Consider the following 15,604-nt stretch of genomic DNA (forward strand, 5'->3'; position numbering starts at 1 on the left):
CATCAAAATCGATCTAGTGAGAGCTGAGAAAAAGTAGTAATAGACACACAAAAAAAACATAACATAGTAAAATTAATTCCTGCTCAGCTTCTCATCGAAACTAAAATTATTATTTATTATAATATTTTTATGGTATCAACGTAAAACAATTAAAAAAAAAATAAAAAATATATTAGCTGGATCAAAAGTTATTAAAATGTAAGTACTTGGGATCACTTTGTATATAATATTCACAAAATTATATTATTATATAATTAGAAAAAATTCAAATTTGTCATTATGTCCAAAAACAAACACAAACATATGTTTGATATATGTGTTTTATTAAATTATTTTTGAATAATTTGTCATTGTTTGGTTAATAAATTTAAAATTATTTTTATTAAAAGATATTAAACATTGCCATATTTTTTTTTAATTCAAGTAGATTTGATTTCTTAATCGTCAGATTGTCTCGTTTTAGACTTCTATAAATATTACAGTTTAAATATTAGATAATTTGCAAATATTTTTTATATGAATAAAATTTAAGTTGAATTCATAATAAAGTAAATTCTATAAAAATCATTTAAAAATCAATGTAAAACATATACATTATCGTTTTTTTGATTATTTAAAAAAATAGTATTAACTTATCATTTTAAAATTTTTTATAAAAAAAAAATTACTTATAATGAAAAATTGTTATTTTTTTTTATTACTATTCATATTCATTCTATTAACTGAAACAACAAGAAATTCAAAAAGAATCACTAATATATATAGTTGTCTCGTTCAAAATGATGGATGGAAAGATTTAAAGGATGTAAAATGTGTTGAGTATAGGAAAGAATTTTATAAATTAGAAAATTATCTAGAAGCTACTACAAAGGAAAATTGTAACAAAGGAATTCGAATATTGACTTTAGTGCTGGCTTGTTCATACGCCAAAGATTTAAAAATACTATATTTCCTAATTATGCCAATTGTACAACACTGTAAGAGTTTGATTAACCAAAAAGATCAATTAAAAACTTGTACTATGGAGTTATTAAACATTTTACAAAAAATGCCATCATTAGCGACATTGATGAAAGAAACACTCAATGTATTGAACTATATGCATACATATTCATGGAAAAATTTTTTTTTTTTTAACAATTTATTTAGAAATTTAGAAATTTTTAACAATAAACTAAAAAACTATCCCATTGTGGAAAATGATTCATCAGCCATGGAGAAATTCTATAATTTTATTGAATCGACTTTTAATTATAAAAATGTTAAAAATGAATTTAATTCTTTAACGTATTGTGAATTTGAATCATTTAATATGGCGGCGTTTTGGCAAGAATGTAGTAAAGAATACAATCACAAATTTAATAGTGACAAAACTTTTCAATTATATGATTATCTAATTCAAAAAATTCATATATTAATTAATTCCATAATTATTAACAGATTTCATAAATTAGGATTTAAGTATTGTAGAAAAGTATTCCAAATCGGTATATCTGTACCATATAAGTATAATACTGACGGTATGAATTTATAAAAACTAATTTATAACTATCTTAAAGCATTCAATTTCAATATTTTTTTAGAATTTTTAATAAGCCCTAATGATATATCTAATTCAACTCAAAGCGAATTACAAAAGAGAGGTATAATTTGAATTATACATTTTAATATAAGCTACATAAAATAAAAATTATTGTACTAGTGTGCAAAATCTATATTTATTTTTATTTCCAATTATATATTTTGAAATTTTACTAAAATATTATTTGATCATAAACATATTCCATGTAATATAAGTAAAATAAAATATAAAATATGTCCTATTGAAAAACTTTTTATTGAGAAAATTATAGAAAAACTAAATAATATATTTCTGTTTATTGAACTCCAGATATTCATGATACTAATTTTTAACTTGGTAATATATATTAATTTTTACTAGAAATGGAATATCAATGGATTCTAAAGCTTATTGATTCTTTAAATGAAGGTAAAATTCTTCACTATTAATAGTTACTTCAAAGTTCTAGTTATATAACAAAATCTTTGTATTTCTTTATCTTAAATTATTTTTTATTAGAACAAGGTAATGTATCTGACACCAATAAAGAACTACAGTTCATCGATTTTCTCGGACAAGGTAAAATACCTCATTTTTAGATAAATAATTAGTTATTAATTTTTCAATTTTGTAAGATAATCAATCATACAAATTGAACGAAAACGATTATATTATTTTTTCTACCTTGTGATATTACAATATAGTTGTGTTAAATTTTTAAAATAATAAGTATTGGTAGTATAATTGTTATTTTAATAAGCTTCTTTTTTTGTTATCAAGGATTAGATCCAAGTAGTTCAAATGAAAATATTTCAGAGCCAATGGAAACTGACGAAAATAGGGAGAGTTATACTAAGTACTTTTAATTAGTTAATTTATCAAAATATGATAACAAAAATATTTTGTAATATAATATAAAAATAAAACAATTTTTATAATCTTCGAAGCATAGCTAATGTACTCGATTATCTCTTATCCTAGACAATTTACTTAATAATATGTCAACTGATAACAATACCAGTGACGTAGTCAGATAAGTAAAAGGGGCATGGCATCCATTGAAATAAATATAAGTTTACAAAAAAAGTAATGAGCATATAAAATAACGTTAAGTATATGCAATTATGTAAATTTTTTTATTGACCAACCTCCATTTCGAATTTTTGCTTTGAAAAAATTGTATGTAGTTGAAGACATTAGCCTCAAAAATTGAAAATTTTTTCCTCGTTCTTTGTAAATAAAAGAAATCCTCCAAAAAAATTTAATTTTAAAAATCGATATATTTCAACATTTTTTAAACTTTTTTCCTTAAAACTGTAATAAATTTTTAAAAAATAGATGATTAAAAATACATTTAATTTATAAATACTTTAGGATTTTTCCTATCTTTCAGTATATATATTTTTAAAAAATTTAAACTTTAACCTACCTGGAGAGATTCAAAATAGAGACTTTTGCACATAAATCTAAGTTTTTCTATTTTATTTTTGAATATGTTCCGTTTGTGTAATGTTAAATTAAACGTTATGTTACATACTATAATTAAAAACAAAAATTTTTCCGATGACCTAGCTTCTGTTGTATATGGCTGCTGTAATTAAAAACTTATGATATATTTGTATTATAGTTTTATTAATTTTGTACGTTTTTCAAAGTTATAAAAAAACTTAGGGTCTCCATAAAAGATTAATTAGAAAATACCCTTTGATTATTTTTTTTTCAATTTCGATTTTACTTTGTTGTAATTTTTTAAAAATGTACTAGGCAATTTTAGCTTCGATGTGAAGCTGAGAATATATTACTATGATGTGTTTTTTTTAATTTTCTATGTGATAATGGCAGTTGAAGTAGAATAAAAAACCCAGCACAGGGGGGTCGCGGCACAGTGGTGACGTGGCATAGATGGATCAAGTATAATGATATCTGACAGTGATTAAAATCACTATCATAAAAAACGCTTCGATGCAAATCTTTAGATAGTGTTTAATTTTAAAAAATTGGTGGATTATTCCAAAAGCTTCATAAACTGCTAGTTCCTTATTAATATCCTGATTAAGATAAATTATGTCGAATGAAAAAGGGATTATTAAAAAATAGAATTTCCCATAAAAAAATTGTATTGATCCATATATTTTTCCATATATATTACNTATTTCCCATAAAAAAATTATATTGATCAATACACTTTTCAATAAGTTATAGCATTATAATGTTAAAAATGTAAAATACAAAATCGAAAATTTTCACACAAAAATAGCATTTGGTAGCCATTTTCACCTTGAAGATAAAATAAAGTCCGAAATTTGTTTTTTACATAATAAAGTAGATTACATTAGCTTTAATTTAATATATATATAAAAGTGTCAGACTTTCCGGAACACTTTCAAAATTTAAGTTGAAAAAGTCAATTTTTTGTGAAAAAGTTGTCATTTTGAATCCCCCCCTGTAGGCAGGTAAAAAGTCAGATTTATAAAAAAAATATACCAAATGATAGGTAAAGACATCATGCATCTACAAAAAAAAGAATTATATTGATCCATACATCTTTCAAAAAGTTATAGCATTATAAAGTTAAAAATATAAAAAAGAATTTTTTTACAAAAATCGTATTTTTTTTATTAAGTTTAATGTCTGTTTTCACCATGAAGATAAAATAAAGTCCGAAATTTTTTTTTACCATTATAAAGTATATTACATTAGCTTTAATTTAAGATATATATAAAAGTGTCAGACTTTTCGGAACACTTTCAAAATTTAAGTTGAAAAAGTTCTACTTTCTACATGCATTTTTTATATTTTAAGCCCCCCCATATATAGGAAAATGGTCCGATTTAAAAAAACAGTATGTCAAATAAAAGATCTATATAAATACTACTTCTCATAAAAAAATTGTAATGATTCATACATTTTTCAAAAAGTTATAGCATAATAAAGTTAAAAATGGAAAATACAAAATCGAAAATTTTCACACAAAAATAGCATTCGGTAGCCATTTTCACCATGAAGATAAGATAAAGTCCGAAATTTTTTTTTTTCATGATAAAGCATATTACATTAGCTTTAATTTAAGATATATATAAAAGTGTCAGACCTTCCGGAACATTTTCAAAATTTAAGTTAAAAAAATTAATTTTTTGTGAAAAAGTTGTCATTTTAAATCCCCCCTTGTGGGCAGGTTAAGGGTTAAATTTATGAAAAAAATATACTAAATGAAAGGTAATGATATTATGCATCTATATAAAAAAGAATTATATTGATATGTTCATTTTTGAAAAAGTTATGGCACTTTTAAGTAAAAAAAATTGAAAAAATTTTGAAAATTAGCGATTTTTAAATTTGTAATTTTTTTGGAGGTTTCCCCCATTTACGGGGAACGAGGGAATTTTTTTCAATTTTTAAGGGTTATGTCTTCGACTAGATACAATTTGTGATCTTTTGACGTATCGTTGAAAGAAATCGGTTCGGTGAGAGCTGAGAAAAAGTGGTAACAGACACAAAAAAAAAAAAAACAGATTTTAGTAAAACCAATACCTTCTCAGCTTCGCATCGAAGCTAAAATAGGAGTTAATTTTGCTTTTGGAATAATCCACCAATTTCTTGAAATTAAACACTATCTACAAATTTGTATTGAAGCGTTTCTTATAATAGTGATTATAATCACTGTCAGATATTATCTATACTTATCCCAACTATAATTAAAATTAATTAAGTTTTGAATACTTCAATTGTAGAACACACTAAATTAATTAGAAATGATTACTATGATTTATATTGACATTATTTATTACGATATAAATAAAAAAAATAGTGATTTTATCAAAATGTTGAGTTTTTCTCATAAATTTACTGTGAATAACAATTATAAAAATTCCTGACTGCATATTCATCTTGACAATACTATTTTTTTAATTATCATAAAATTTTTTATTTAATTATGTCAATTTCATCATTCAAAAATAAGTTAAAAGAAATGTTCAACCTTTTTTATTATAAGCTTTTAAAAAATCAACTTTGAAGGTCAAAAAAAATAAGTTAAATATTTCACTGATTTTTTTTAACACATTAAAAATTAAAATCAATCATAATTCGGAAACAATTATATTTTTTTGTTTTTATATGTAAATACTTGTGTTTTACTAATTAGTAATAATCTAAATGAAGAGATGTTAGTCAAAGTCTAATTGTAGATTTAAAATACGCGCGAAAATTGGTTTTAAAAAGTATATTCTGATCTCAAATGAAAATTCTTTGTAGATCAGTGAATTATTCACAAAGCCTTTTAAATAGAAGTAACAAAATGTACTACTTTATAATTTCTCCGTAATAATTTCAATATTTAATTATCGAGTATCAATTTCATATTAAATTTATTTAGTATAATAAGTCCTACTAATCAGTTACAATGAAGGAAAAAAGAGTTGATATTGCTTTTACAGTAATCTACCAATTTCTAAAAATAGAACACTATCTACAGATTTGCATCTAAGCGTTTCTTATGATAGTGATTTTAATCACAGTCAGGTATTATCTATACTTGTCTCAACTATGCCGCGACCCCCTGTGCTACCGTTTTTTTATATTAAAATACCTTACAAGGGATTGCCATAGTAATGAGACCACCGATTTTCATATAAGTTACAATTGTTTTATAATTTCTCTGTAAAAATTAGAATATTAAATTATAAAATATAACTTCATACTATTTTTAATTGCTACAATAAATATTTATTCATATATTATAGTTATAAATAAATGAAGTATTAATCAGAATATAATTGAGGAAACAGAAATTGTTGTTGCTTTTGTAATAATCCATCAATTTCTTAAAATTAAATACTACAGATTAGCATCGAAACGTTTTTTATGATTTTGATTTTAATAACTATCATAATTGGTGGCCAGTGTATGTGTTATATAGGGAACAATTATTAACATGATTAAGTATAGCATTCGCCATAATAGCATCAGTGCAGTTTACTGATTACACGGTTAGGTGTAACGTAAACAAGTACATTAGTAAAGCAAAACATTAAAAAAAAAAAGAATACATACTTTTAGTATGTACTCACTTACCCATTTGTGTTTGAAGATGCTCCTATGTAAATAATGCTCCTACATCTTTAAGACACACGTCAATAGTTTACCATACCTGTTATTTCTTACTTACTCGTCCAATTCAATTTATATTTAACTTATCACTCTCTACTGGTACTTATCCAGATTAATGGAAAACTAGCTATATATATCCCATTTATAAATCAGGTAATCGTTATGATGTAAAAAATGATCGTCCTATTTCTCGTTTAAGTGTACTTCCAAAATTATTTGAAAAAATTTTAGAACCTAAATTATCTGTTTTGTTTAAAAATATAGTTACAGATAGACAACATGGCTTTCGTAATGCTAAATCTACCATGACCAATTTATTAGTGTATTATACATCTCGCTGAATTAGTTAGTAATGGTGCTCAGGTCGATGCAATATATACAGATCTTAAAAAGACTTTTGATACTGTCGATGTGTGTATTCTTTTAAAAAAATTAGAACAATTTAGTTTAGGTGGTTCAATGTTAAATCGGATCAAATCCTATTTATCAGATAGAATACAGTTAGTTAAACTGGGCGAATTTATATCTTCGCCTATTAACGTGTCTTTTGGTATGCCACAAGGGGGTCATTTATCCACGTTGTTGTTTTTTTTGTTCATAAATGATATTAAAGATGTTTTCCATAATTGTAAATTTTTACTGTTTACGGATGATCTAAAACTTTATATGCCTATTCATTCAGACTTAGATTTTGTTAATCTGCAAGATGACTTAGATAGATTTTTTGTATGGTGTTCGTTGAATGTTTTACACATTAATGCTCAGAAGTGCTCATAGATTTTTTTTACGAGACGTAAATCAAAGTTATACTTTCAGTACAGAATATACAGTACTAAGCTGAATGTTGTGACACAATTAAAAGACTTAGGAATTATTTTATCTTATGATTTATCTTTTAATGAACATATTAGAATAATGTGTAATAAAGCTTCACGTTTTTTTTTTAATTGGTTTTATTCAAAGTAATTGTTCCGATTTCAGTAATGTAAATTGTCTCAAAGTTCTATATTTTTCAATGGTTTGCTTTATTCTTGAGTATGGTTTTATTATCTGGAATCCTCACCAAAGTAGTTTAATTTTAAAAATAGAACGTATTCAAAACCAATTTTTGCGTTTCTTGCCGTTTAAAACTAATAAATTTAATTTACCTCTTGATAAGTTAGCTTGGAGTATTATATATATTTTCTTCAAATGCGTAGAAATTACAATGATTTACTTTGGTTATATAAATTAATCAATCATGATATTGATTGCCCTGAATTATTGAAGAAAGTGCCCTTAAATGTTCCTCAGGTCAATACACGGGTACCTTATACATTTTATACCTCATTATGCCCCACAAACTATAGTTTTTTTGCACTTATTAACAGAATGTTAAATTCATTAGGTAATTTTGATTTTTTTCATGATAAACCAACCGGGCTACAAACTCTTGTAAATGCTAAATTAAAAAATTGATTAATTACTTATGTTACTCAACAATATTTGTATTTATAATTAATGTATTATGTGTTGTGTTATTATTAATTTGAGAATTTAAGCTTAAATTTGTTAATTTAGTGTATTTCTTTTTTTTTTAGTTTTACGTTTTGTATTATAGTTATGAGTACTGTATTTTGCTCTTTTGGGCGTTTATCTTTAATAAATAAATAAAAAAATAAACATATATTTCAAAAGTTCTTCATTGAGTATCTTATGTTTAAAGGGCAGCGGTGTAAAACAAAATAGCTAAACTCATTTAAAACAAAATAATCAATAACATTAATAAATAATACAATATTTGACTGAATAAATGAAGTCGTTGATAGTGGTGAGTGAACTGTATAAGATGTTGTGGTAATCTGGGTAACATTGGTCAACGTCTAAGTTTGGGGCACGTAATGGCGGACGAAGCCAGACGCTAGAAAAGTTCTATAGTGATTGTCAGTGGCGGCTCGTGGCTTGGACGACGGGACAATCGCACCTCCTATTAAAATTAATAAAAAGAAGAAAATTAGTTGTATATTCTTAATTCTACATTTTTATTAAAAATACAAATTTTGAAATAGTAAAATAGTTATAATACATTTGTCGTATGGGAACATTGAAGTTGTTTCCATCAGTATATGCGGTTAGTATATACACACACGAGTAGCGTTTGGACGAACAGCAGCGTCGTCCATACAGTAAAATATTACTATATTACTATGTGGGGTAATTTATTTTTAGAATTAACTTCTTGTGTGCTCGTCGTTATCGGTTCCTACAATAGTGTAATCGCTATTATTATTATTTTCATTTCTATTTTCTACTGCGACCTGCACTATAAAATATATTGTTTTTAATTTTAATTCATAAAATAATTCCATAAATTAGTTATTTTTTAATTATATAATCATAAATTCATACACATGCAATAATATACTATAACAATTTTATGAATAAAATATTAAACATTAAAATAACAATACATGTTCTGTGTTTCATTTTATTATATTTAATTTGACAATTTTTTTTACCTATGACTAGCGGTATTATACTTAAAGTCGCACCCCCACCACTATCACCCACGAGCCATCACTGAAGGGATTCAAGGGCACATAGGTGCAACAAATAATAAAATATGGCGCGATGTAGACGAACAATAACACGTACTGACGGAGGTGTGTGTGTATACGAAGACGCGTGCCACATATTTATTGAGGAACGACGGTGGACTGAACACGGCTAACAGTGTATTAGCCATCCAATTAATATCTATAGATTAAGAGATTTTTACTTCTAGTAAGAGATATAGTAGAGCATTTATCAATGTTAATTTTTAATCTATTAGATGTGGATCAATAAGAAAAGCTAGCAAAGTCTTCTTGCAATTTTCTACAATTTTTCTCAGAGTCCACTTCTACGTATAAATTAGTATCATTAGTAAATAATGCAAATTTACAATATTTAAATACATTGTTTGCATCATTTATAAATAATAAAAAAACAAAAGTAAAAAATGGTTAAAGAAATCTTAAGAAACTCCCGAAGTTGTTATAGAAGAAGATGATATCTTAAATTATATAATATTAATTACTTGCTAACTTTCTGTAAGGTTTGACCAATATATATGATATAAGCTCTATATAAAAAATATATTATTCATAAGAATAACTTAGAATATTACACTGTGCTATTCTGGTGCACATTAGTCGAGCACCATTAACTAACACCGCATCTACTAGTGAAATAATTTCAAGTATGATTACAATATACTTAAGGCCACAATAATATAAGTTACTTCTATAAAAATATAAGGTAAACAGAAATATCAAAAAACAAATTTTTTAATTTTTTTATTAGTATTTATTATAATTAAGATAATGATAGCTTATTAGTATAATTAATTTTTTTTTATCGTAGACAGCTTTAAAGTGTTTGATCACTATGAGAATTATAATAATTATTATGATGAGTAATACATTATAAATAATCTGCTATAAAACATAGAAGACAATTATCAATTAAGTTCATTTATTATAAAATTAAAGAAAACATTTATTACAAGGATAAATAATTTTAAATCGCAGTAATTGTTTTCATTATTTTTAAATCATACATAAAAATGTTAAAACTGTGTTAAATTTTCGTAACAGTTTTTGGTTCTTTGTGATTAATCTTCCTTTCTAGCAAACATATTTTTGAATATATTTTGTTTATTTTTAGTACTTTCTATTTCTATATCTATGTCTTTGTTTTGATTTTCTCTAGAACATATTTTATTTTAAGGATAATAAATGTATATAAAAATAAAATCAGTTTTAAAAACAAATAATCTAATATTATCTCATTTTTTCTGTAAAATAAAAACAAAAATTTGAAGTTTAATGAAATTTTGTAGTTAACTACAACAAATTACTAACTAACAGTTTACTCAAATAACTATTTGAGTTAAAATATTGATAATAATCAATATTATAAATATTAATTACTGTGTTAAGAGTCAAGTTAATAGAACATTCAATCTAATTACTTACATGAATTAAGTTTCAACGCTTTTCTCAATTTTATCTTTAAATAAGTATGAGATAATTTGAATTTCTTACTTTTTTGATTCCTTAAAGATTTCATAGTCCTGGAGAATTTTGTCATTCTTGTGGATCTTTTTCACAAACATTTTAACACATATTGAGAAGGAATTTTTTAAAATACTTTCATTTTTAAGTAAAAATTTTTTAGACTTTTTAGTGTTGTTTAATTTTGTCCAAAAAATAGGTTCAAGTATTTTTATTACATCTACAATATTCGAATCTGGTTTGAGATAAATGTCAGCTGCTTCTTCATAATGACCCCAATTATATAATTCAACTACATTTTCTAAAATCCATGAACATTTGTATAAAACAAAAAAAATGTTGGTCAAATATATTATATTTATTACTTTAATACGTGTTTACAAATTGATCATTCAACTACTTGTCTATGAATATAATGTTGGGGTTTCTACTTAAATTATAGTTCTTTGGAAGACTCAAAAATTAATTAAAATCAATGAAAAGATATTAGTTAAAAATATTACATATAAGCTCAGAAGTTCGAGAATTATTTTTGAAATATTATGCATTTTTTGTTTAAGGTAATATTTGTTAATTAATTTTAATAAAATGTATTTTTCTTTTCTTATAACTGTAAAAACTTGAAATCTTTATTTTTATCTGTTCGTAAATTGTATTATTTTTAACGGATGTTCTTTAAGATTAAAAACTTTATTTTAATTAAAACTCTATATAACATTTTTTTAGATATTTACAATCGGCTGTTTTTTAAACAACTTTTGTTTTTGGATGAAAAAAATAAAAAAAGCGGTTTTTGAAATATCTATAGTAATGTTGTAAATATAAATGATATTATGAATAACAGAAATAATACAAGTGTTTAGTTGATTTTTAAGTTTGGTAGAGGTGATAAGTTAAATAGTCAGCAACTTCTTATCTCTTATTGTAAATTGTCGAATTGGTTTTTTCTCGTGTTGAGTTCGTATAACAAGTTTCTATTACATTCTTTATTTATTGCACATATGTTATCGTGAAAATAGTCTAATAAACTTGAAAATCTTATCAAATATCACGTTCAAAGACAATAAAAATTTATTGACTATCGATATAGGAAATAGCTGACACCCTTAAAATATGAAAACTTGAAATTTGGTAAAAAATACTATATAATGATTTGAGACCAATCGGTAAAACGTTTATTAAATAATATTAATTGTTTTAAGAATTATTAATTTAAAAAAAAATTAAACTTCTTCTTGTCCCACGCCTGGATAAAATGATATTTCTAATGAGGCAAATTTAAATATCTTTGCTAAATTGAGATTATATTAAATATAGTGTGTATATTATGTATATATATCTATATATTATGTATTTATATCTAAAAAAATCAATAAAAAAAAGTTGTTAAAAGATTTACTCAATTGAGCGTATTATAAAATTTGATTATAATTGTAAAAATCTTTAAATTTAGGTGAAACTATAAATCATTTTTTTTTTTTAATTTATGATTTATATAGGAACATGTTACAAAAAAATTTGGAATATTATATATGGTAATAGTACACACAAATAGAGTTAAAAAATTATTGAATTACAATGTAAAATTATTTACTTCTGTAGTTTAATATTTTTGTCATATCAAATCTAATTCGACAATAAATACTTTAAGAATATTAGAAATTAATGATTTTAATTGTTTGTATGGAAAAAGCTGCTTAAGCTACTTTTTTTTGAATAAGGAATATTTTTTCGATTTTTAAGAGTAATAACTTAAACTAAATACAAATTGTAATCATTAGACGTATCGTTGAAAAAAGTAGGTCTAGTGAGGGTTGGCAAAATAAATCATAGCCACAAAAAGAACCACATAGTAAAATAATATTAACATGAATATAAATTTCTTCTCACGAGGGGAGACTATAGTGATGGGATCCTTGATATTTATTGACGTTATTGAATCTAAATGAAATAAAAATCAAATGATTTGAAAATATTTTTTAACTCAAAAAAAATGCAAAATATATATTGCCACAGGAGGAGGTTCAAATCCTAAGCCAACTCAAATTTAAAAATTACTTTTTCGACTTTAAAGAAGTAAAAAAATTTTAATAATTTTAATTTCTTATGTCTTATGAACTTTATTCTATGTCAATTAAATATTCATGAAAGTTATTGTATTCCCCCCATAAAATATTTTAAAATAAGATAAAATACAAAACCCACAATTTTAATACAAAGATAGAATATTTTAAGATAGAAAAAATTAGTTTTTATAAAAAAGTTACTATTTTAAATCCCCCCCAATGAGCAGGTTAAGTGTTAAATTTTCGAGAAAATTATATCAAATAAAAGGGAAATATTTAAGATTTTAGTAAAAAAAAAATTATGTTGATTTGTTGATTTTTAAAAAATGTATGGAATTTTTAAGAAGAAAAAAACAAAATTTACCGATTTTTAAAATTGTAATTTTTTTGGAGATTTCGCCATATGCGGGGAACGAGGGAAAATTTTTAAATTTTTGAGGGTAATGTCTTCAACTAGATACAATATGTGATCTTTTGACGTATTGTTGAAAGAAATTGGTCCAGTGAGAGCTGAGAAAAAGTAATGACAGACACAAAAAAAAAAATAAATAAAAAAAAAACCCAGCACAGGGGGGTCGCGTCACAGTGGTGACGTGGCATAGTTGGATCAAGTATAATGATATCTGACAGTGATTAAAATCACTATCAAAAATAAACGCTTCGATGCAAATCTTTAGATAGTGTTTAATTTTAAAAAATTGGTGGATTATTCCAAAAGCAACATGATCTGCTAGTTCGTTATTAATATCCTGATTCAGATAAAGTATATAGAATGAAAAAGGGATTATTAAAAAATATTATTTCTCATAAAAAAATAATGTTGATCCATACACTTTTCAATATGTCATAGCATTATAAAGTTAAAAATGTAAAAAATAAAATCGAAAATATTAACACAAAAATAACATACTGTAGATATTTTAACCATGGAGACAAAATGAGGTTAGACATTTTTTTTTTCCATAATAAATTATATTACATTAGAATTATATTGATCCATATATCTTTCAAAAAGTTATAGCATTATAAAGTTAAAAATATGAAAAAGAATTTTTTTACAAAAATCGTATTTTTTTTATTAACTTTGATGACTATTTTCACCGTGAAAACAAAATAAAGTCCGAATTTTTTTTTTTAATATTAAAGTATATTACATAAGCTTTAATTTAAGATATATATAAAAGTGTCAGTATTTCCGAAACACTTTCAAAAGTTAAGTTGAAAAAGTACATTTTTTGAGAAAAAGTTGTAATTTTGAATCCCCCCCTATGGGCTGGTTGGTAAAGGGTCAAATTTATAAAAAAAATATACCAAATGATAAGTAAAGACATCAATCATCTATAAAAAAAAAAATTATATTGATTTGCTCATTTTTGAAAAAGTTATGGCAGTTTTAAGTAAAAAATTTCGAAAATTAGCGATTTTTAAATTTGTAATTTTGTTGGAGGTTTCCCCTATTTACGGGGAACGAGAGAAATTTTTTTCTGAAGTTAAACAATCAGTAAAATATTTAAAGTGGACCATTTATGATATGCTCATGAATATTTATTATTATTTTAGTAACTGATCTAGTTCTATTAATTATATGCAAAATATTATATATATATATAGTATTTCAAATACAATTAAAAAAATATACAATAACTTTCCCATTTCATTTTTACTTAAAATTCTCGATAATACTCCCCTATAAATAAGATACTATGCCCTTGAATAAGATATTGTGTTTGCAATACTTTTCTTTAACTATTGAAATATTAAAAAAAGTTATTTATATTTAATACTAACGTTAAAACCTAACGTTGTAAAACAATATTATATAGTTCTTGCTAAAAAAGTATTAGTACGATTTAAAACAAACATATGTGTTCATTTAAATTACTTTCAAAAAAATTGTCATTGTTTGGTTAATATATTTAAAGATATTTCTATAAAAAATTCGCAAAAATTACTATATTTTTTTTAATCTAAGAAAATAATTTTGTCTCTCTCTCCCCAATATTATAAATATAAATTTTTTTCAACAAATTATATTAATTAGTCACTAATTAATAACATTGAACTAATTATTAGTGCAATGTTATTACATTATATTTTGTAAAATATTTGCTTTGATGAACAACATTATAATTATACAAATAAATTTGTATGTCAGATAAAACTACTGGTTAAATTTAATTTTGTTGAGTTAAATCATTGGAAAAAAAATAATCAATTTACACATTACCACCAAATTAATTATGCTCCCCATGACACGTGATTGATCACTTGAATATACAATTATAAAAACAGAAAATTTCAGCTCCAAATATTAATGATCAACAGAATGCAGATGAAACTATCCCAGTAAAAAATAAAATCCACTCAATTTAACTAAGATTTAGGGAACATAAAACCACCAAAGCACCAAAGAATATTGGAATGATGTGGATTGTTTCATAAGAAATCAAATAACTCGAGATGAAATAACTATGGCAAATGAAAAAATGAACACCAAAAGATTCAATATATAAACATTACTCCAAAATTCGTAATCATTTTTAAAAAATTTTGAAGAAAATAATTTTGAACACCATTTTGTCTAGTTTATATACGTGGTGAAAAAATAACCTCAAATTTATTACTGGTATATATTTATAATAAATTTAACTGTGAATTTAATTTGAATAACAACATTTTTACATAAATAATTTATTTATAAAAATTTTATAGTTCATTTACATGAATATAATTCAAAATAAAATCCATTTAAATTTATATTTACAGTTTTATTTTGATATTTTAGCTTCGATGCGAAGCTGAGAAGGTATTGGTTTTACTAAGATGTGTGT

General features: G+C 23.9%; 3 protein-coding genes across 9 annotated transcripts in view; 2 read left to right on the plus strand and 1 right to left on the minus strand.

The window, feature by feature from the left end:
• LOC126894273 (small conductance calcium-activated potassium channel protein) overlaps nucleotides 1-15,604 on the plus strand; it is a 208,643-nt gene that overhangs the window by 97,385 nt on the left and 95,654 nt on the right. The window lies entirely within an intron of this gene.
• Nucleotides 540-2,512, plus strand: LOC126894275 (uncharacterized). Of its 2 annotated transcripts, XM_050665168.1 has the most exons (5): nucleotides 554-1,520; nucleotides 1,584-1,643; nucleotides 1,943-1,990; nucleotides 2,081-2,140; nucleotides 2,342-2,512. In XM_050665168.1, the coding sequence occupies exons 1-5, from the start codon at nucleotides 674-676 to the stop codon at nucleotides 2,425-2,427; spliced, it is 1,101 nt and encodes a 366-aa protein (XP_050521125.1). In that variant the 5' UTR covers nucleotides 554-673; the 3' UTR covers nucleotides 2,428-2,512. The 2 variants fall into 2 exon arrangements, with proteins under 2 accessions (XP_050521126.1, XP_050521125.1); XM_050665169.1 differs by lacking the exon at nucleotides 1,584-1,643 and having other exon boundaries at nucleotides 540-1,520.
• Nucleotides 10,149-15,604, minus strand: part of LOC126894279 (uncharacterized) — a 139,702-nt gene continuing 134,246 nt past the window's right edge. For all 3 annotated transcript variants that reach the window (XM_050665190.1, XM_050665189.1, XM_050665188.1), the window contains exons 3-4: nucleotides 10,738-11,008; nucleotides 10,149-10,398 (exon numbers count right to left, since the gene is read on the minus strand). In XM_050665190.1, the coding sequence (XP_050521147.1) occupies nucleotides 10,305-10,398; nucleotides 10,738-11,008 (365 nt within the window). In that variant the 3' untranslated portion in view covers nucleotides 10,149-10,304. The remainder of the gene's footprint in view (nucleotides 10,399-10,737; nucleotides 11,009-15,604) is intronic.

The sequence above is a fragment of the Daktulosphaira vitifoliae genome, unplaced genomic scaffold (assembly GCF_025091365.1).
Source record: "Daktulosphaira vitifoliae isolate Bord-2020 unplaced genomic scaffold, ASM2509136v1 Scaffold_1, whole genome shotgun sequence".
NCBI classification, from domain to species: Eukaryota; Metazoa; Arthropoda; class Insecta; order Hemiptera; family Phylloxeridae; genus Daktulosphaira; species Daktulosphaira vitifoliae.

Excerpts from the sequence above, each read along its gene's own strand:
- LOC126894275 (XM_050665168.1), top strand. The coding sequence starts at position 674 with ATGAAAAATTGTTATTTTTTTTTATTACTATTCATATTCATTCTATTA. Across the intron at positions 1,521-1,583 it reads ATATAAGTATAATACTGACG|AATTTTTAATAAGCCCTAAT; the intron begins GTATGAATTTAT and ends ATATTTTTTTAG. Across the intron at positions 2,141-2,341 it reads CATCGATTTTCTCGGACAAG|GATTAGATCCAAGTAGTTCA; the intron begins GTAAAATACCTC and ends TTTGTTATCAAG.